Raw genomic sequence first — 19,450 nt, 5'->3', positions numbered from 1 at the left:
TGTTCTCCTTTTGAATACTACCTTTTAAGCACAATTTCCTTATTTGTGCCTGTTAATACTTTCTGGTTTGAATTCCATTTTCACTGTCTGAACTACTACATTGCTGTTCTTTGGCCAACTTCATGCCACATCACGGGGCAGGTACCTTTCCGCTTCTCTCTTCTTCCCTCTCAATTTCTAGCCCTGAAACCAGTAATCAAATCAACACTACCATTTCTTGAAAGGACACATCAATCATTTGCCCTTTGGCTTCACTAAACACCTATGTGACTTCTCAATTTAGAACACCCCTCCCTGGGGAGTCTCCCCCCTCCCCACCTCCAGCTTGTTTTTCTCTGTCATTCACTTAAAGGTAAGAACTGTCTCACTTTTTGTATTTGTGTCCCCAGTATGTAACACAATGTCTGGCACCTAGTAAATTATTTATTTATTTATTTATTCATTCATTTCATTCATTCTGATCTCCTCAAATACTACTCTTGCTTTTCTTGAGGAAGTTTTATGCATTTTGGTCCCCAAGGGTGGGGAACCTGTGGCCTCTAGGCTGCACATGGCCTTCTAGGTCCTTGTGTTGTGGCCTTTTGACCGAGTCCAAGTTTCACAGAACAAATCCTTTTATTAAGGAGATTTGCTCTGTGAAATTTGGATACAGTCAAAGGGCTGTGCGTGAGGACCTAGAGGGCCACATGTGACCTCGAGACCACAGGCTCCCCATCGTTGGCTCTAGTGTCTAGAGCACTGGCCCTGGAATCAGAAAGACTTATCTTCCTGAGTTCAGATCCAGCCTCAGACACTTCCTAGCTTTGTGACCCTCGCCAAGTCACTTCACCCTGTTTGCCCCAGTTTCCTCATCTGGAAAATGAGCTGGAGAAGAAATGGCAAACCAGTATCTTTGCCAAGAAAACCCCAAATGGGGTCACAAAGAAGTGGACCCAGTGGAAACAGCACAATAACAACTAGTCTCTCGGTTGAAATCTGTGTCAATGTTTTCTGTGTTGAATGAGGATTGGGTAAGGGAACTGGGGATGATGGCCAAAAAACATGAAGAGTTAGAGGGAAAAGACAGATAACTGTCTTCAAGCATTTGGAGGACTAGCATACAGAAGAGGAATTTAACTTTGTTCTGCTTGACCCAAGTGGGCAGAACTGGGAACAACAGATAGACATTACAGAGAGATGGATGGAAGGAGATGTTGAGGTCTAGGGGTGATGGGAACCCAAAATTCAAGGGCAAATGACACAGGTCCTGCCTCAAATTCGACTCAAGCCTTCTTTCAGTCAGAGACAAGGTTTATTAAAGCATCGATTGAGGTAAGAAAGATTTTAAGAATCCTCACATTTGTTTTTTGTTTTTTTTAATAATTATTTATTTTTAGCTTTCAACATTTGCTTCCATAAGATTTTGAGTTTTAAATTTACTCCCTCACACTCTCCTCCCTCCTCCCCAAGACAGTGTAATCTGATTTAGGCTCTACTTATACATTCATATTAAACATATTTTCATATTAGTCATGATGTAAAGAAGAATTAGAACTAATGGGAGGAATCACGAGAAAGAAGAAACAAAACAAAACGACAGAAGGAGAGGAGAGCAAATTGTATGCTTCCATTTGCATTTAGACTCCAAAATTTTTTTTCTGGATGTGGATAGCATTTTCCATCGTGAGTCTTTTGGAGTTGTCTTAAATCCTTACATTGCTGAGATGAGGTAAGTCTATAGAAGTTAGGAAATTAGTCATCACACAACATGGCTGTTACTGTGTACAATGTTCTCCTGGCTATAAATCTTTCCAGGTTTTTCTGAAGTCCACCTGCTCATCATTTCTTATAGCACAATAGTATTTCATTACATTCATATATCACAACTTGTTTAGCCATTCCCCAACTGATGGGCATCCTCTCAATTTCCAATTCTTGGCCACCACAAAAAGAGCTACTATGAATATTTTTGTACATGTGGGTCCTTTTCCCATTTTTATGATCTCTTTGGGATATAGCCCTAGAAGTGCTATTGCTGGGTCAAAGGGTATGCACATTTTTATAGCCCCTTGGGCATCGTTCCAAATTGCTCTCCAGAATGGTTGGATCAGTTTACAACTTCACCAACGATGTATTAGTGTTCCAATTTTCCCACATCTTTCATTTTCCTGTTTTGTCATGTTAGCCAATCTGATAGGTGTGATGTGGTGAATCCTCGAATTTGTGATGCTTATATTGACAACCAGGCCAGACTCTTAAAGAATCTGAGCACCTTTATGGAGGCAAGATGGACCTTTTATGCAGCCAGACTGTGGGAAGATTTGGATGGGAGTGGACAGTAGGCTGGGGTGACTCTGGGAGGTAACAGAGAGGAGGTCTAGTTGGAATGAAGGAGTGGTGATCTAGGGTGGGACCAGGAGCAAACAATGACAGCAACAGTGAAAGGACAGTTGAAAAGATTAACTGGGAAGGGCTGGGTGCCCCAGGCAAATGCCAGGGATCTGGGCCAAGTGGAAAAGTCCAGGGCCTTTTAGGGGGTCTATCATTAGTGCCCCATCATTCCCCCCTCAAACAAATGAGACCCAAACTCTTTTGGGGTAAAGGTGAAGGTCTTGGCTAATGAAACTGCTTCCTGGCATAGAGCTTACCCTACTTTGAGGGGATCCCAAAGAGGAGGCTGACTAGAACTGAGCACTGGCTGCATCCAGGGGATGATGGGGGGACATTGGCTGGTACCCATTGTTTGCTGCCAACTGTAGGTGAATGGTCTGTAGTCTGGAAGACACAAATCTGACAAGCCTGAGGGCCCAAATATAGGCAGAAGTAAAAGTGCAAGAGCCCCATTAAAATCATTTACACTTGACCTGCAGGATTATCTGACTTTGTTACTTTCTCAAAAGTTTAAGTAACACTTTTGCAGGTAGAAGTTTTCTACCCTTGGCCAGAGACTGACTTTTACTCCAATTATAACAGAAGACTTGGGAGGATACCTTAAGTAATGATTAGGTCAAATAGATTACCTCCCTCTAAGAAAATTGATTGCACTGAAATTCTCTTCCCCAAACCAAACTAAAGATGTTTCTGATTTAATTTCAATAATTTGGGGTATGAAATGACTACACATTCAGGTCAAAATATCAAGATCTCACACACTTGCATTGTGCTTATATCTTTTACTGACCACTTGCCCTGATTATAGAGATTTGCTATAAAAGGATAAAGCAGGGACAAGATTTAAACCAAGTGTGTGGGACAAAGACCCCCACCCAAATTTGAATCAGAGTCTTGACAAGAATTTGTAAAAAAGAAAGTTGCTTTATTGGCTTTCTCGAGAAAGGACACCCCAGTGTCGCCTAAATTGGTGTCAACAAGGGAGTGCAAGAGTGCTTTGTTTAAAATAGGTTTATATAGATCCTAGTGCAATAGCCTACCTTAACCCCCTCCCGCTGGCCCATTGGCTGAGCCTCAGGGGTACAATCTATTCGAGTAAATTTTCCCCAGCAATGAAGAGAACAAAGGAGTACAGAAATCGCAGCAGGTTCCCCTTTTCGGGGCCTCATGGCTTCAACAGTCTTCTACTCAAGGTCATGTAGCTAGAGGATGAGGTAAACAGGATACACTGTAGTTCAGGAATTTCTGCTTACACAACTAAAGAAGAGGAGGAGGATCATGTCCTGAGGGGTCTTCACTGATACTGGTACGCACGTACCACTCACAAGGATGACGGGATTTTCCAACCATGCAGTATCAATTCCACCTCATAGCCAGACTCAGGAATAGCCAGGTGGGTAACATTCGTTTTCAAAGGAACATAATGGGGAAACTGGGCCAGGAGGATCCCATCTTAGATTGAAGCTAAAATTGTCCTCTCAGCTTTTCCTGATGCTGACCTCCCACCTGTATCACCATTCTCTCTGAGTAGCTTGTGGCTTTTCTCTCAGATGGTGGATTATTGACTATTGGTTATGGATGGATTATTATGATCCACCAGAAGACTCAAAATCAGTTATGGTCCCATGAGTTTTTACCTCAAATAGCAAGTTTCACTAATCACAGCTTAGGGAAAATTTTTCCAGGATTTACATCTCAAATTTAAATTTGTCCTGGTGTAAAAGCCAATTGTTAGAGATAATTTCTACATACTTGCAAATTCTCAGCAAACCAAGGACATTGTTTAAAAGTTGCTTGGCGTAACTGATACAAAAGTTTACCAATTTGAAACTTGAAACAAACCCATTACCAATCAGGTGACTTCAGTACTCTTGAATGCATTTCCAAATTACTTTACACAGAGAATGGGCATCTCATCATTAACATGTTAAAACTACAACTTTAAAAGAATGGGCTTACCCAAGTTCAGAGACTGACTGGCTTTTTACCTGGTACTGTCTTGATGAGATCACTTTCTTCTCTCCCCACAGTTGCTGGGGGTGGGGTGGGGTGGTGAGCAGGATGTGACAAACCTGGGTGATACTTCCAGGCTTTCTGGGTTGCTTTGGAGCCCAAGGCCATTGCCAGTGGGGCCCACAGTGTAGCTGCTCTCCCTGCCCCCTCCCTCCTTTGACCAGGTGGAGGAGGGTGAATTTGTAGGGGAGGGGGAAAGGTGAAACTCTCTTTTCCTAGTCTGATCTGGGATGAGAAGGGTTAACAGAAAAACCCAGGGCTGTTTGCAGTCCCTGCACCAAGATACCCTCTTTACTCAAGGGAAAGGAGTGGGGGAAGGGTATGATGGAAGGGAATGACCAGGCTAGTAAGGAGGTATTTCAAAACTTCTTGATGATCAGTCACAATACCTCCAGAATCTGCTAAGATGTTTTTAGTTGTTCTAACTGTGTGGGACAGTGACGACCCTTACCCAAATTAATTCAGAGGCTTCTCCAGATAGAAAGTAGAAAGGATTTTATTCCAATCTCCCGAGAAAGGGCAACTCGCACCAAAAGGTAGTTCTGATGCAAGACCATGAGTGGTGTTGGCCAAGCAAGCATTTTTATAGGTTCTAACCACATCCCCTCCCTAGCCCCTACCTCTTATCCCATTGGCTGGGCTTTAGGGGGCACAATCTAAACGCGGCAAAACTACCCCAGCAACAGCAGTGGAAATTACAGAATCGTTACATTGTTTTCACCTGCCTTCCCCTCCTTCAAGTATCCTCTTGGTACATCCTGTTTGTTCATTTCAGTTCCTGCAACAATTTGCGGTTATACTTGTCTTTGCAACAATTTGAACATATTTATCCAGGCTGTTTACAGGCTTCCTGACCTGGATACACGTATATTATTATTAGAGGTCTTTACCTTATTTTACCCTTTTAAGTTTAGATTTTATGAGAGGTCTTCACCAATCTCACTCATAACTTTTCACTGTAGCCTTAGCCTGGGACTACAGAAAGAAGAATCCTAGTTTTTCTTTGAAGTTTTACAATTTATCTTGGTCCTCTAGATCATAGAGGCCAGGCACAAAAGCTTTCCTTTTTAAGGTTTTGGAGACCAAGCTTTTCCAGTTCTAACTTAGGGGCAAATCTTGGGGAAGTCTTGAGAGTCTAGCTTTGAGGATCCGGTAGCCATGAGACCAGAAAAGAAGAGGGATCCTGAGGTGGGGAAGGAAGGGTAGAAAAATTTAAAACTCAAAAGCTTATGGAAGTGATTGTTGAAGGGTACCCATTTTATTTCCAGGATTGCTTGGTAATTTGTTTGTTTTGCTGCCATAAAGAGTGCTGCTATTAATACTTTGTTATATATAGCAGGGCTTCTTAAACTTTTTCCACTCAAGTCTCCTTCAGTGCTTCTTAAACTGTGGGTTGCAACCAGGACCTTTCTTTCAGTCATTGATCTCCTTGGAGTATATACATATACACCCGGTAGAGGTATTGCTAGGTTATAGGGTATGGACAGCTTAATGACTTTTCTTACATAATTCCAAATTGATTTCCAGAATGGTTGGACCAACTCTGAGCTCCACCAACAGTGTATTAGTGTACTTATCTTCCCACAGCCCCTCTAACATTGACTGTTTCTATTTGTCATTGTCATTGCCACTCTTTCTTTTATTTGGAGTTAAGTCCATTTACACTTAGTGTTATTATGGTTTACTTGGTCTTCTTCCTTCAATTCTTTTCTTGAATTATTATTTGATTATTCCGAAGGGAACACAAACTTTTATTACTTGCCACTAAAGCAAATGACAATACTAAACAAGATTCATATATTTTATGCTATTAACAATTTATTTCTCTAACTCTACCCCTTCCCCTGCCCTGCCACAAACCCATTTAATAAGAAATAGGAGCTTCACTTTGAGTTCACTTTATTCTCCCACACCCTAACTTCCACATTCTTTTTCTTCTCTATTTATCTTAGATGATTTATCCACTATAATACTTAAATTAGATTAACAGTTAATTTATCTTAGTTTAAAGATATATGTCTTATTCTAAGCACTTATCTCTTCCATTCCATTCATAAACCAGAATTTATTCAGTTATCCTCCCATGGATGAACACCCACTTGCTTTCCTGCTTTGTGATAATATAAAAAGAGCTGCTCTAAATATTTTAGTAAACATATATGGGACCTTTCCTTTTGCCTATGATCTCTTTGGAGAATTATGTCCATTGGTGGTATTGATGGGTCAAAGCATGTGAACAGTTTGGTGTCCTAACATAATTTCAAAGTGTTTTCCTGAACAACTGGACAAATTCAGATCTCCACTGACAGTATATTAACAGTGCCTTTCAGGTTCTCTCTTATATTCTCCATCTCCTCTTTTTTTCGTTATTTTTCTCTCTTTTTTTAAGTTTCATTCACATAGGCTTCAGTTCCTTCCCTGGTAATTTTTAATTGTTCCAAGTTCTTCTATTACCTTTCATGATCTTCTCAGTGTTAATTCTTCCTTGAATTATTGAAGCATGTCATTTATCCATTTGAGAATGTCCTTTGGGATAGCTTGCACTGTTCCCTTTTCTTTCTGCATTGCTACTGCTGCTTTTGGAGTTTACTTCAGTTCATTCTTGAATTTTAAAAAATCATTAGCTCTTTTTTGGTTTATTAATTTTCTTTGGAGAGGGTAAATTTCAATTTTTCTTATGTAATTTAAAAATCGTTTCCCTTGTTTTTGATATTTTGTTTGTTTTTACAGGCGATTATAAAGAGGCAAGCTATTCTATCCTTTTTCTGAAAGCCTCCTCTTCTCTGGGCTAAACATCATAAGTTCTTTTAGCCATTGTGCATATGCCATGGTGGGGGAGTGGGAGAGAGAAGGAGAATGAGATTCCTTTCCCTACATGCCCTCCAATGGACATGCTCTAGTTTGTCACTGTTCCTCTTAAGATGTGATGCCAAGAATTAGATAGGATACTCCAGACATGGTCGAGTCTGGGCAGAGTCAAGATGACTACCTCCATCTTTCAGGATGTTAGTCTTTCTTAACATAGGCCACAATTCCCATTTGCTTTTTTTGGCTGCCACATCACACTCTTGACTATGAAATTTTTTATCTGATCGTAATCTTTAATCATTCCATCTTTTACTCTGTCTTACAAACCTTAATCCTGTTCTTCCTCTTCACCACAACCTACGATCCCTCTACCCCTTTATTTTTTTCCAAGGCACTCACCTCTGTACTGGCTATACTTCCCTATATTGACTCCTTGGTGATTCAGTTCAATTCTATGCTGTCATCCGTACTCAAATCCTTTGCCCCCTTATCCTTTCCTTGATCATGCCTTGCATTATTCTCACCATCCACCATCCATTACACCCCAATTTTGTATTACTCCCACCATCCACCACATGCTGCTAAACATGTGTCCACTTCCAATTTACTTGACTCTCAACTGGGTCCTCACTCAAGCCTCCCATGGCACTGCTCCACTCTCCCACCCCCACCCCCCATCCTCCCAGCTGAAAAAATTGAGCCCATTCATTGAGAACTCCTTATCTCTTCCTTATAATACCATCTTCTTCCATTATATCTTCTTTCACTCCTGTCTCGCGTGAAGAAATGGGCTTTCTCTTTGCCAAGGCATGTATCCTTGATTCCATTCTATTCTGCCTTTTGCAACAGATCAGCCTTTCTGTCATCCTTACTCTCTTTCTAATCTTCAACTTCTCTTTGCCTACTACCTGTTTCCCCTATGCCTTCAAACATGCACATGTGTCCCCCATCTTCAAAAACCGTCACTTGATCCTACCATCTTTGCTAGTTGTCATTCTATAGCTCTTATACTTTTTTCAGCTGAACTTCTTAAGACAGCCTTCTACACTAGGCACCTGCACTTCCTCTCCTCTCAATCACTTCTAAAACATCTACAATTTGACTTTTGACTTCATCGTTTAACTAAAACTACTCTCTCCAGTGTTAGCACTGATCACTTAATTGCCAAATCTAATGACTTTTTTCATTCCCCATCCTTCTTGATTTCTTTGCAAGTTTTGACACTATCAGTTACTCTCTTTGATTTTTAGGGAGTTTGTTGGTTGGGCAAGGTTTTGTACTTCTTGTGCCAAGCTATTACTTCTCTTTTCAGTTCTTTCTTCCATAGTTCTCTTTTCTTTTCCATTTTTCCCCTTTAGTGCTGTCATTTCATTTATGAAAAACATTTTTTAACTTTTTCAAAACCCTCTTGTTTTATGTCTTCCAGACATAAAACCCTCTTGTTTTATGTCTTCCAGAAATTCTGTGAATTTGTGCCCAAGCTGTGTTTTTCTTTGAGAGTTTGCTTGTAGCTATTTTAGAATTATTTTCTCCTTCTGGATTTCTGTCTTGAGCATCTCTGTCACCATAATAGTTTAATGGTATTCTTCTTCTTTTTTTTGCCTAATGCCTCTGGGAACTTCTAGAGGGAATGTCTAGGTTGGTTCTGCTGCTGTTTTCTTGGGGTATTGAGTGTTGGATTATTCCTGGCTCTCAGGGACAGCTCAGGCTGGGATGCTCCCAGAGCAGTCTGATCCAGAACAGAATCTGATGGCTGCCCCTTTGGTCTGAGCTCTTCAACTTCTTGACCTGGATTTGAGTCTGAGCAACAGGCCTGTGGGTTTGCCACTTTTGGAGTTTCAGTAGTTTGCTGCCGAACTCAGCCCTTACCAGCCAGCGGGAAAGCTCTACTGATCCAGAAAGATCTGCAGGCTCCCCTTTGGTCTGGGATTTCTGCCCTGGTTATTCCTCTGTAGGCGTCAGGCTGGATTAGAACTGAGATGGAACTGAGCCCTTGCTCTGCTCCTGGGCTTCCGAGTCTTCTTGCTTCTGAACTTGCTCCTCTCACTCAGTACATAATGTAGAGTGTATGACTACTCCTTCCCCTAACATGCCGCTCCTAAGCAGTGGTTCCTTCCTTAGGTCTCCCTGGATCTGTGACCTGGAACTGGTTAGTGAGTAACAAAGATGAGGATTTAGCACCTGTTTTCACAGCCTGCGTGAGGTCATGGTGTCCCAATATGGGTGTGGGACCTCATCTTGTCTCAGTGCACAGCCCTGTCCTCTTTTGGTCCCTGAGTGCATACTCTGGCCAGACCCTGTCCCCTGTGTCCCTAGACCTCTGACTGCCTTCCTATGCTCACCTGTGCTAGAAGAATGACTCACTGTGAGTAATTTTATTCTATTTCTTGATCAGGATTCAGTCTAATGTGTTTTCTAGATCTGTTAAGAAGAGGGTGATTTTTTTTGGAGCCCACTCTGTTTCTTCCTGCTGCTTCACCGTCCTGGCTCTGTTCCCTCTTCTTCCATTTTAAACATTTCCAGTGCCTTTGGCTGATCTCATATGACCTGAACTCAAGGCCCTTCACCATCTTGGTTGCCCTTCTCTGATTGGTAAGCCCTCCAGCTTACCAATGTCTTTGTTAAATTGTGTTGCCCAGAGTACTCCACATGTGGTCTTATCAGGGCCAAGTATAGAGTGATCATTCCTGGAAACTATATCTTATTCCTATACCTTATATAAAAAATATATACTTTACACCTAGTCCTTATTTTTGGATGCTATACTTCTTGATGCAGCTCAAGTTTACATTTGCCTTTTGCCTGCCACATCACACTACTGATTCATATTTTCAATCCACTAAACTCCCGGATCTTTTTTCAGAAAAAAATTGCTGTATAAATTGCCTTCCTTTGTCTGATTCTTGCAAAATTGAATTTCTTGAACCCAAGCATAAGGCTTTATGGGCAGCTAGGTGGCACAGTGGATAGAGTGCTGCTGGGCTTGGAGTCAGAAAGACTCGTCTTCATAAGTTTAAATCTGGCCTCAGACACTTACTAGCTATGTGACCCTTGGCAAGTCTCTTAACACTGTTTGCCTCAGTTCCTCATTTGTAAAATTAGCTGGAGAAGGAAATGGTAAACCACTCCAGTATCTTTGCCAGGAAAACCCCAAATGGGGTCAGGAAGAGTCGAACACAACTGAAAAACGACTAAGCAACAAAAACAAGACAATGTTTACTCCTATTGAATTTCACCTAAGTAGATTTAGCCTAATGCTCTAGCCTGTCAGGATCCATTTTGGATTCTGACTTTGTCATCCAGTGCAGTGGTAAGAGCCTTGGATTTAGAGTTAGGGGACCTAAGTTCAAATCCTCACCTTGCCACTACTTGTAGTCTTGGGCAAGTCATTTCTCCTCTCTGGGCCTCAGTTTCCTCATTCATAAAGTAAAAATATTGGACTCAGTGGATGTGGACTTCTAAGGTCTCTTCCAGATCTCTGATCTCCACCATTAATGAGCATGCCATCAATGCCTTGATTCAAGTCATTGTTCAAAGTGTTAAACGTTAGCCCAAGGTCAAACATTGCTCCTTAGAGAATTCTTCTGGAGACTTCCTGCCAAGTTGTCTAGAAGAACAATATGTACAATCACTCCAACAGTACGAATGAAAAGATCCCCCAAAGGAAGCTGGCCTGGGAGTAATTGAAAAGCCAATAATGGTCCCAGAGAACAGATAATGAAACCTACTACCTTCCTTTGAGGAGCGAGGCCGGGACTTCAAGGATAGAATGTTGCATGCACGTAACGTTATCAGAAATAGTCACTGTATTAGTTGTCTTAGCTTATCTCCTTTTCTTTGTTATAAGGGAGGATTCAGTCCCCAGGGTAGAGGGGGCAGCATGTACCCCAAAATGACCCTGATGTTAAAAATACAAGGTATCAATAAAATGTATTTTTTTTAAGTAATGGACTGGTAAGTGAGATTGCTACTCACATGTGACATCAGTCCCCTTGCTCTTTGTTTGTGCCTGTTCCCTTCTATCCTGTCTCAGCTGTTGTCTTTATCCTCTTTCAAAGCTTGCTTGAAATATCACTTTTTCCAAGAAACCTCTTTGGTAGGTGAAAATTGAAAACCTGTGAAAAACCTGGTTTAAAATGGATTACTCTTATAAAGTTTGGTCTAGAATGCCTACTCTGAGTGAAGAGCTTGCACCCAACAAAGTAAAACACCCCAAAATGCCAGAGTAAAAGGATGCATTTGTCTTGTCTTGTTGGATTTGCATCATCTTATTGGTAGAGTGGGCAAAGGACTCTGGAGCTGCATTCGAAGCCTGTTTCTGGTGGATGAGATGGCCTGGGGCGAGTCACTCCTCCTCTGGCCTCTCAGGTCCCTTCCAGCTCTGGATCTCTGATCCTGAGAATCATAATGGGTATTCAGAGGGAAGGTAGCATTGGGAAAAGTGTAAGATTTGGATGGTGTGGTGTCTGGGGGAGGAGATTTGAGCTTAATCATATTATGAAAAAAAAACCCACTGAGGAAAAAGGCATGAATAACCTGGGAGTTATCATTGTGATTATTAAAGAGACTTGCCTGACTAGCATAGTTTATTTTTGTTGGAGAATGACTCAAGATAAGACTGTATTTGTAGGGCTGAGCCGGTCAACTAAGAGCCTTAGATTCTTAGCTGAGACATTTGGACTTAATTGTTAAACAGACTCCCCTCCCTTCACACCCCCTTTTCTGTACCATTCTCCTTAGTCAAGATTTTACCACCTTTAGACGATCACTTCTGTGTCTCAGTGATTATGAAATAGGCTTATAACTGGTATGATATTGTGAGATTTGGGTAATTGAGCCTAAGTTACTCCTGCTGAAATGTGATTTCCTCAAGAGCTCCACTCATAATACTACTATGGTATTATAATAGAAATGTAGTAGACTTGATTTCTTTTGATGGGGACTTCCTGGGCTGGAAATGGAAATGCTCGACTTAAAAATGACATTGTTACATCTTTTGTTTTTGTTTTGTTTTTTAGACTATACCTATGATTTTATTGGTCTGGGGAGGCCCCCTCTGCCTGCAGAAATCATCCGTCACCTGTTCTGTACATTCTAGTCTTAGAAGATCTACCCAGAGTCACACAGCCAATGGATGGCAGAGGCCTGGTCTTTCTGCCTCTGAGGCTGGCTCTCTATCATCTACTCCACATGGCCTCTCTTGTGCTTCTCATAGGAGGTGATTTTTTATTTTATCCATTTTCTATAAAAGTCCTAATTTCACCCATCTCTCCATTGCCACAGGCCTTCTGGTTGGGACACTTGATTCAGTCTTAGACTCAACTGCTAAAGTGGCTCCATTTCGCATCCTCCATCAGACACCAGGTTCTCAGGTTTATTGGTCCATCGCATGTGGTAAGTGGGGCTTTGAGAATGTATTTTTCCATTTTAAATGAAGAAGACTAAGAATTTGTCTGTTTGGATCCATCATTTTTATTTTCTAGTTGTCTTGGCTCATGCTACGAAAACCCATCTGTTACCATGCTGGGATATAATAGTAAGATTTTCTGTTATTGTATTTTTGACAAAAATGACATACTACTTTTCTTTTTTTTTAACCCCTTACCCCAAATTCTCATCTGGTGTGGAGGGCAGTCCATTAGCAGTACAGATTCTCGCCCTGCCATACTAGCCCCTCTTTCAAACCTAATCAGTCAGTCAATAAACATTTATTAGGCACCTGCTATGTGCCAGGCACTGTGCTAAGCAGCGGGGATACAAAGAGGCAAAAAACAACCCTTGCTCTCCCAGTCTAATAAGGTAGACAACATGCAAACAACTGTGTACAAACAAGCTATAGACAGGATTGATAGGAAATAATTAAGAGGGATTGGGAAAAGCTTCCTGTAAAAGATGAGATTTTAGCTGGGACTTACATGGAACCAGGGAAACCAGTCCTACTGCCATATTACTTCCTCTTGCTCATCCTTCTGTACCTTTCTGGGTGTAGCCCTGGGGAAGATAAAGATCCTAACCCAGAAGTTCTTCCTCCTTCCCCGCCCCAATAATCCACACACTGACAATCTGACATTGACTCTGCCAGTCAATAAACATTTATTAAGCACCCACTGTGTGCCAGGCCATGTGCTAAGCTCTGGGGATACAAAAAAGGCAAAAGACAGTCCCTGCCCCCAAGGGGCTCACAATCTAATGGTAGAGACAATAAGCAAACAAATTCTGTACAAACAGGCTATATATGGGATGGACAGGAAATAATCAGTGGAGGGAAGGCACTAGAATTGGGGTTGACATGTGAACCTGCCAGATGAACCTCTTATACATGCTCACTTAACTTTAGAGTGTGTGTGTGTGTGTGTGTGTGTGTGTGTGTGTGTGTGAGAGAGAGAGAGAGAGAGAGAGATATGCCCTGTTGACATATGAGGAACTATATAGCAGGGGAAATGTTCACCAGGATTTTTAGCTAACAATATTCAGATGTTTGTTTTGAAATCCAAATCACAGTGACTGCTTGTTGCTTAGTTTTTTATGCCATTGTAATATTGGTCTAATTAGATTCTGAGATTTCTACCTTCCCTTTTTAAAATTGAATGTGAGACTCCTTTGTTTTCTTTTGTGAGTAGGTGTTCCTTCCCAAGCTGCACATGACCTATGAATTTCTGCAGTTCATATATGTAGATGAAGAATGTATGACTTACATAGAGACAAATATGCCTCTTGTTTTCGGGCTTGCTATTTCATTCTTCAGTGTGACTGGCAGATTGCTTCCTTTCTGACTCTTTTTTAAACCCAACGCTGCATCTGGCTTTTGTGGTCATGAGCCTCCTGACGCGTTGGTAACAAAGGTTTAACATCTGTCCATATAGAAATCTATCTTCTTTGACCATTTTTTTTTCTGAAAAAGAAACACGTACATTACCTACTCTGAATGAACTAGAGTCAAAGAGGGATAAGGCCCGTTGACTGAGCGGCATTATCCTTCTTTCTAAAGAGCCAGAAATGAGCATGTTCAGGAAGGCCCCTTCAGCTTTGAAATGGCAGTCATAACAGACTGTCCTAACACATTTGGGGACTGCCTTTTATGGATCTCTATTATGTGTACACTTGACCCATTTCAAAAATGTAAGATTCTTTAAAGGAAAAAGATGATGCTTGCCAGGATTAATTTCCACATGCATCAAAATGCTCAAAAACTGGACTAGGAGAACCAGGGGCTATAGCACTATACTGATGGAGAAAGTGATAGATGGCCCTTGTTGCTTAATGGACAACTTTATTTAGGATCAGATTGCAACAGCTGGTTCCTCTATGTGTCTGTGTGTTAATGGGTCCCTTTCCAATCATTAAGTAATGCAAACATGAACCCTCTCCATCTGTGGGGAGACAGACCGCTCTTCAGCATAAGAAACAACTATATCATCAAATTGCATAAAGCTATTATTGCTTGCCACATTTCCATTGTTCTTTGAATAATAAGTCTTTGTTTCCACAGCTCTAATCTGGAATTGATAGAGAGGAAGAGGCCTCCCCCCTCCCTAAATATTACTTCTGATCAGTTACTACTCAAAATAGAAATGTGAGCTGACATTCTCAATTGATGTAGTTACATTTGATGCTTTCTCCTTCATAATAAGCACGGACTTCTTAGGGAGGGAGTGCTTCACAGCCCCCCCCCTACTTGTTTTGTTCAGATCCCCAGCTCTCACTGCTCTCCCCCTTCTGCCTGAGAGACTGTTTCATCCAAAGACACCTACTTAGCAGAGAGGAAAAAACAAACCAAACCAAATCCTTGCCATCAAGGAGCCAAGCTATACAAGACTCCAGTAATTGCTTTTTGAAAATATAATAGGGACATCAGAGCTTGGCAGCTGTATTAGGTAGAAACCATGTGTTTGGCTGTGGGTGGGTGTGTGGGCGGCTGGGTGTGTGGGTGTATGTTAAAGTTGCTGTATGAACATGCCAGATTAACCTATTCTAAGCAGTCACCTAGCTTGCTTTAAGAGGTAGCATGTCCCAGAGATATATGAAGTATGTATATGCCTATGCATATTGTAAATATGTACACACTTAGGCACCATTATAAATACATGCACAGAGGCAGATTATAAATATACAGATCCACAGGCCCATTGTAAATGTATACATATGGGCATATTGTAAATATATGGGCACACATGACATATGTAAATTTGTGCATATACATACATCAGCACATATATATATATATATATATGGAGAGAGAGAGAGAGGTACATTTGTGTACATTGTGAACATACAGGCACACTTTTGCATATTAGAAATGTACATCTGGGCACGCTTGTATACGTTATAAGCATATGGGCTCACTTGGGCATGTTGTAAACATATGGGTATACATGTTGTAAACATATGGGTATACATGGAAATATATGGGCATATAGGAATAATAGAAATGTACAGGACACTTATGCATACAAATATACATGTGGGCATACTTGTGCATATTTAAACATACAGGCACACTTGTGGATATTTTAAATATATAGGCACACATAGGCATATTTTAAATATATACCTATGGGGGCAGCTTGGTTGTACTGCAGTGGATAGAGTACTGGGCCTGAAGTCAGGAGAACTCATCTTCCTGAGTTCAAATATGACCTCAGATCCTTCCTAGCTATGTGACCCTAGGCAAGTCACTTCACCTTGTTTGCCTCAGTTTCCTCATCTGTAAAATGAGATGGAGAAGAAAATGGCAAACCACTCCCGTATCTTGGCCAAGAAAACCCCAAATGGAGTCACTAAGAGTTGGACACGACTGAAAACAACTGAAGAGCAACAAATATATACCTACTCGTGCAGTCAGTCAACAAGCATTTATTAAGTGCTTATTTACTATGTCCCAGGCATGTTCTGAGCACTGGGAATACAAAGAAAGGCAAAAATAATCCCTGCCCTCAAGGAGTTGCCAGTCTAATGGCGGAGATAACATACAAACAACTGTGTTTAAACAAGATATGGACAGGATAAATGGGATAATCACAGAAGGAAGCAAGTAGCATTAAAAGGGACAGGGAAAGGCTTCCTGCAGAAGGAGGGATTTTAGCTGAGACTTGAAGGAAGCCAGGAAAGCTAGGAGCCAGAGACAAAGACATGGCATTCCAGGCATGGAAGACAGCCATTGACAATTCGTGGAGTAGGGAGACAGAGTGTTTTGTGCTCTCATCAACAGGGAGGCCAGTTTTACTGGGTGCTAGGTTCTTGGAAAGGTAGGAAGGGGCCAAGTTATGAAGGATTTTAAAAGATAGGATTTTTATATTTGATCCTGGAGGTAATGGGGAGTTAAGTGGGGGAGGAGGTGACATGATCACATCTGTGCTTTAGGAAGATCATTTTGGTAGCTGAGTGTAGGATGGACTGGAGTGGAGAGAGGCTATTGTAATAGTACAAGCATGACCAAATAAATAAATGAATGAATGAATGAATGAATGAATGAATAAAAGGGGCAGTTAGGTGGCACAGTGGATAGAGCACCAGCCCTGGAGTCAGAAGGACCTGAGTTCAAATCCAGCCTCAGACCAGATACTTGACACTTACTAGCTGTGTGACACTGGGCAAGTCACTTAACCCCAATTGCCTTACCAAAAACAAACAAATAAATAAATAAATAGTACAAGCATGAGGCCTGTACTAAGGTAGTGGCAGTGTCAGAGAAGAGAAAAGGAGGCATATTCAAGAGATGATGTGAAGGTGAATGGATAGAACTTGGCAGTAGAGTGGATATGGGGGTGGGCGTGAGAGAGAAGAAGGGTTCAAGGGTGACACCTAAGTTGGGAGACTGGGAGGATGGTGGTTCCCCTGACAGTAATAAAGAAGTTTGGAAGAGGGGTAGGTCTAGGAAGAAAGATACTGAGTTCAGTTTTTGACATTCTCAATTTAAGGGACATCTAGGTTAAGATGTCCATAAAGGTAGTTGGACATACGAGATACATCAGACTGGGAGCTTCTTGAGGGCAGGGACTATTTTGGGCCTTTTTTTTTTTTTTTGGTATTCTTAGTGCTTAGCACAGTGCCTGATACATAGTAGGTGCTTAATAAGCAATTGTTGATGTGACTTAGTGCACATGTGTACATTGTAAATACAAAGGCACACATAGGCACATTGTAAATGAACTGACATCCATAGGTGCATTATAAACACACACCTAGGCACACACTTATGTATATTATAAGTATATGTATAGGTATATTGTAACAACTTTCTTGTCACAATAGGTTAATAAAGTTCGTGGAGCCCTTATTCACTGCTGCTAAAATATCCATTGCCCTGCTCAAGAATTTTTCTTTCTCCCATTACTATTACTCTCTCTTGCTGAAACAAGTCATAGATTGTACATTTAGACCTAGAAGGGACCTTAAAGGTCATCAGATCCAACCACCTAATTTTGCAAATGAGGAAACTGAGGCTTAGAAAGCTAAAGCAACTGATATGAGATCACCCATAGGCTCCTGGATTCATAACCTACAAGGCCCTCAGAGACTGTGGAGTCCAGCTTCCTCCTGTTATGAGGGAGGAAATGGAGTCTAGGGAACTGAAGGGACTAGGGTAAAATAATTCCTAGGATTCCAGATTCATAGATGACAGGACCCTCAGAGACTGTGCAGTGTAACCCCCTCCTCTTACTGAGGAGGAAACTGAGGCCCAGAGAGGGAAAGGGACTTACTTAAGGTCACACAAAATCTTTGATTTAGAGCTGGAAAAGCCTTAGAGACCATCTAATCCAAGCCCCAGGTTGTGCACATGTAGAAGCTGAGGTTCAAAGGGTTTAAATGACTTGCCCAGGGTTATACAGGTGGTGTCAGAAGCAGGATTTGAACCCAGATGAGTCTGCCTTTGTAAAAGGGGGAAAAACAGTTAAGCCAACCCCCATGCACAGAGCATGGTGTCTGAAAGCAAATTCAACAGCATTCCAATACCTGCAGTCCTCTTGCTTTCCTTGAAAGGAGGCAGATGCATTCATTCCTTCTTCATTTCTCCTGAGCTAAGATTTGTTGTTCTAATAGCCTGACATTCATTTTTTGTTCTTTTCATTTACATAGTCATCGTCATTGTGTATGTTATTTTCCTGTTTCTGCTGACTTCCCTCTGTATCATTTCATACTCATAGTAGTAAAGATCTAGAAATAATGTGTGACCATTAAGGGAGAATTCCTAAACAAATTGTGGTGCACAGATTATAATGGAATATTATTGCTCCAAAAGACTTAACAAATATATGGAGTTTGGAGAAGCATGGGGAGCACGAAGATTCTGAGAGATATCCAAAGTAAATGGCTGTTAATATAATAAAGATGACAACTCTCTCAAGTAAATGATTTCATGCCGTATCAGTCACAATACATTGAGATTTAGATAAATTATGGCATTTGATAAGATAATAAAATTCACATGGAAGAAAAGTAAAAGGACAAGACTGTCAAGGGAAATTGAGGGAGGAAAAGGAAAAGGAACTGGCACTGATCTCTCAAATTATTTACAAATCAGTAATCATGAAAACTGTTGAACTGAGTAGGAATTTTTTAAAAGATCAGTGAGATAGATGGGGTAATCATGATCAAGAACCAAATATACACAGTGGACTAGCGTTTTATAAAGCTAAGGTCACATAACACTGGGAAATGAAATGTGATTTGACAAAACTTAACGACAACATTGTAAAACAGTTTGGCAAAAATAGAAGTAGACCCACATCTCATACCCCATAATAAATTTTAAATAGCTCTATGATTTAAATGTTTAAGAAATCATCTTAAAATGACAGGATAATGAAATGTTATACCTTTTAACTGTGGGGAAGTTAAAAAATTAGACATTTATGATTTAGAGGGAATTATACAGGACGAGGTAGATGAATTTGGTTGTATAAAATTAAGCTTCTAGGCAACAAAAAGAAATGCATCCAGAGTGAAAAGGAAAGAAATGGAGTAGGGGAAAAAAATCTTTGTAGTAATGTCACTTTAAAAAGCCTAGCAACCCAAATCTGTATGTAATTGACTCAAATATATAAGAATAAAAAACATTCTCTAATACATCAATGACCAAAAGATAAGAACAGACAGTTCTCAAAAGAGGAAAAGTTGTCAGTAACCATATGATTCAAATTCTCTAGTAATCATAGGAGCCTTAGAGCCACCTAGCCCAACCTGTAGCTAAACCAACAAGAATCCTCTCTCTGTGTCTCTCTGACTCTCTCTCTCTCTCTCTCTCTCTCTCTCTCTCTCT

At 40.8% G+C, this 19,450-nt stretch overlaps 1 protein-coding gene across 4 annotated transcripts in view; it reads left to right on the top strand.

Annotated features, from left to right (window-relative positions):
• Window positions 1-19,450, top strand: part of TBC1D8B (TBC1 domain family member 8B) — a 105,002-nt gene that overhangs the window by 22,934 nt on the left and 62,618 nt on the right. For all 4 annotated transcript variants that reach the window (XM_027845588.1, XM_027845587.1, XM_027845589.1 and 1 more), the window contains exon 2: window positions 12,475-12,585. In XM_027845588.1, coding sequence (XP_027701389.1) covers window positions 12,475-12,585 — 111 coding nt within the window. The remainder of the gene's footprint in view (window positions 1-12,474; window positions 12,586-19,450) is intronic.

The sequence above is a fragment of the Vombatus ursinus genome, unplaced genomic scaffold (genome assembly GCF_900497805.2).
Source record: "Vombatus ursinus unplaced genomic scaffold, bare-nosed wombat genome assembly UNPS02014982.1, whole genome shotgun sequence".
Lineage (NCBI taxonomy): Eukaryota > Metazoa > Chordata > Mammalia > Diprotodontia > Vombatidae > Vombatus > Vombatus ursinus.
This window is presented reverse-complemented; position numbering and strand designations above follow the sequence as displayed.